This window comes from Oncorhynchus tshawytscha, linkage group LG09 (genome assembly GCF_018296145.1).
Source record: "Oncorhynchus tshawytscha isolate Ot180627B linkage group LG09, Otsh_v2.0, whole genome shotgun sequence".
NCBI lineage: Eukaryota > Metazoa > Chordata > Actinopteri > Salmoniformes > Salmonidae > Oncorhynchus > Oncorhynchus tshawytscha.
This window is the reverse complement of record NC_056437.1, coordinates 16,295,534-16,298,081: the sequence shown is the minus strand read 5'-3', so window position 1 is coordinate 16,298,081 and position 2,548 is coordinate 16,295,534. Positions and strand designations below refer to the sequence as shown.

General features: G+C 45.1%; 1 protein-coding gene across 2 annotated transcripts in view; it reads right to left on the bottom strand.

The window, feature by feature from the left end:
- Positions 1 to 274: 274 nt before the first annotated feature.
- Positions 275 to 2,548, bottom strand: part of LOC112235514 (soluble lamin-associated protein of 75 kDa-like) — a 30,133-nt gene continuing 27,859 nt past the window's right edge. For both annotated transcript variants that reach the window (XM_042326605.1, XM_042326604.1), the window contains exons 11-13: positions 2,345 to 2,468; positions 1,895 to 2,050; positions 275 to 1,695 (exon numbers count right to left, since the gene is read on the bottom strand). In XM_042326605.1, coding sequence (XP_042182539.1) covers positions 877 to 1,695; positions 1,895 to 2,050; positions 2,345 to 2,468 — 1,099 coding nt within the window. In that variant the 3' untranslated portion in view covers positions 275 to 876. The remainder of the gene's footprint in view (positions 1,696 to 1,894; positions 2,051 to 2,344; positions 2,469 to 2,548) is intronic.

The following is a 2,548-nucleotide window of genomic DNA, read 5'->3' as shown; positions in this document are numbered from 1 at the left end:
ACATGCTATAAGATAAAGTTTAAATTATAATCTTGAATTATACTTGGGCAAGAACAATAATAACCAAATCTATTTTTCCTATTCAAATTTCAGTTACTGGGTATATTCACAAAATACTATAGTTGTGTGTATACACGTTTATATATCAATGTGCATGTGTGTGTCTGTGCCGTGCAACTTACATATTATAATAACGTTCATTCACAGCTTTTTCCTAAATAAAAAGTATTTCAGCACATCTGAAGAGATAAGACAACATGGAGAAAACCCCAGGTATTTTTAGAACATTTCATTCCGTAATACAAGTGACTGGTCATAAAACAGGGGGTGTAGGAAAACCTGGTCTTCAAGAGCAACTGGGTCGGCTGGCTTTCATTGGAACAGAACTTCAATGACTGTTTTTATCAAAAAACTCCTCCAACATCTCCAAACTAAGGAGGTGCATTTCAACCCACACTATTTAAATACTGTAAATAGTATAAATGTAACAACCACAGACTCAGTGTAGGACGAGGCTATTGGATTTTTTTTTACTGAGCTAGAGAATGAAAATCATCTTCAAACTACCACATCAGGCCTGTGAAACTCAATCTCAGTCAGTACCGAAAGAGCAAGGCAATAAAAACAAGAATAAAATAAATTCTGAACCTTAAAAAGACTTCACATTGACTTATTGCAACAGAGTATTGAGTATTCATGTACTTAAACCTTTCAGAAAACGACCTAAAGTAAAAATCTAAACAACATTGTACAGAGATAATACACGTTAACTTTAGATGCCTTACAAACCCTAAAACCAGGTAGAAAACATCCCTTACTGCACACCTCTAAACATGTGTTTTGTGTGCGTTTTTATATATGCAACATCTGCTGTGTTTAGATCTTGCTGCGTCGTTTCCCTTTGGCTTTCTTTGGAGCCTGGACCTGTCGGCTCTTCCTCCTCAATGCTCTCTGGTCAATCACTGGTGGATGCTCCTCTTCCTCCACCTCTTCCTCAGCCAAGCTCTTCTTTACAGCCCCCTCTTCCTCCTCTGTCGTTCTAGCTTCCTCCTCCTCCTCCTCTTCCTCCGTGACCTCGGGCTGCTCTGTGCCCTGCTCCTCGGGCTCCATGACCACTCTGCTCAGTCTCTTAGATTTATGTTTAGGTACCGCCGCTTGGCCACTGCCTCTCCTCCAAAGGACCTTACCGTCGCCACCCTCGTCTGAGCTCTCACTCTCTCCCTCCTCTTTCTCATCCTCTGTGGTTGTAACGTTCTCCATCTCTTCTACCTCTTTCTTTTCGTCCCCTTTGACCTCTTCTCTTGCCGCCGCCTCCTCTGTGAGAGGCTGGTTCTCTCCTTCCTCCGGAGGCTGGTAGGACAGGTCTGCTACCCCTATCTGGACCACTGTTTCCTGGCTACTGCTGTCCACTGTGATGGCCACCTCCATGGATTTCTCCTCTTCCTTCACTGCTTTCTCCGCCCCCTCCTTTTCTCCCTCTACCTCCTCTCCTTCCATGGGTGTATCTGCGGCCTCGCCTGCCTCTTCAATCACCTCCCCAGAGAGGGAGGGCTCTGCTGGGGCTGGCTCTGCAGGCGGAGTGGACTTCTCTGTAGCAGAGGCTGGTTCTTCTAACACGAGAGGAGCCTCCTTCTCCACCACAGCTTCCGTCTCAGCCAATTCCTCTGATGCCACAGGAGCTGCATCTACGGTGTCCTGCAGAAGACAAAGAGAAAAAAGTAGTGGCGAAAAACATATTCCTCAATTCCCTTTCTAACACATACTGTAGAAACATGTCCACAGTACAAATAGGAACTTTCCAACATCGAAAGGATCCTATTGTCTCATCTCTGAACCCCTTTCTCCAATAATGGCCACACCTCACACATTCCAACTGAGGCATTGAAACACATACTTTAGCCTCAATGGAATCTTCCTCCTTCGTATCCTGCTCTTCCATTTCCACATCTTCCTCTGTCGTTCTGTTCTCCAGCACAGCATCAGGCTCCTGTGTGGCAACCTCTTCCTCCTCTCCCTGGTCATCAGTCAGTTCTCCTTTGACCTCAGCCTCCTGAGGATAGAAAAGCCACAACCAATAGTCAACGCCTCCTTTTCCTGATTAACCATACACTCTGTATGTAATGGCACTCTAACTATGAAGTGCACTACTTTTGACCAGGGCCCATAAGGAACAGGGTGCAATTTCTGGCGCAACAAGTGCGAAATACGCTATGATAGTGGCTGGTTATTCGCTAACAACAACCATAGTAACATAAAACAACGAAGACAAGCAACCCAGAACAGCCAAATTAACTGTTGTTGCCTAATGATGTATTCATCCTAATCACGTCCGTCATCCTCACACCTGAGCTTTGGCCTCCTCTATAGGGGACAGAGCAGCCTCTTCTTCTCCAGTCTCTGTCTCATCCCCCCCGCTTCCTTCCTCCTCCTCCTCCACAGCTGTAGTGGTGGGCTCTGCCTCCTCCAATCTGAACACAGTAAACCAGAGGTATTATGATTTTCAGCCAATGGGAAGCTTTCATACATACATTTCAATAATACTTTGATG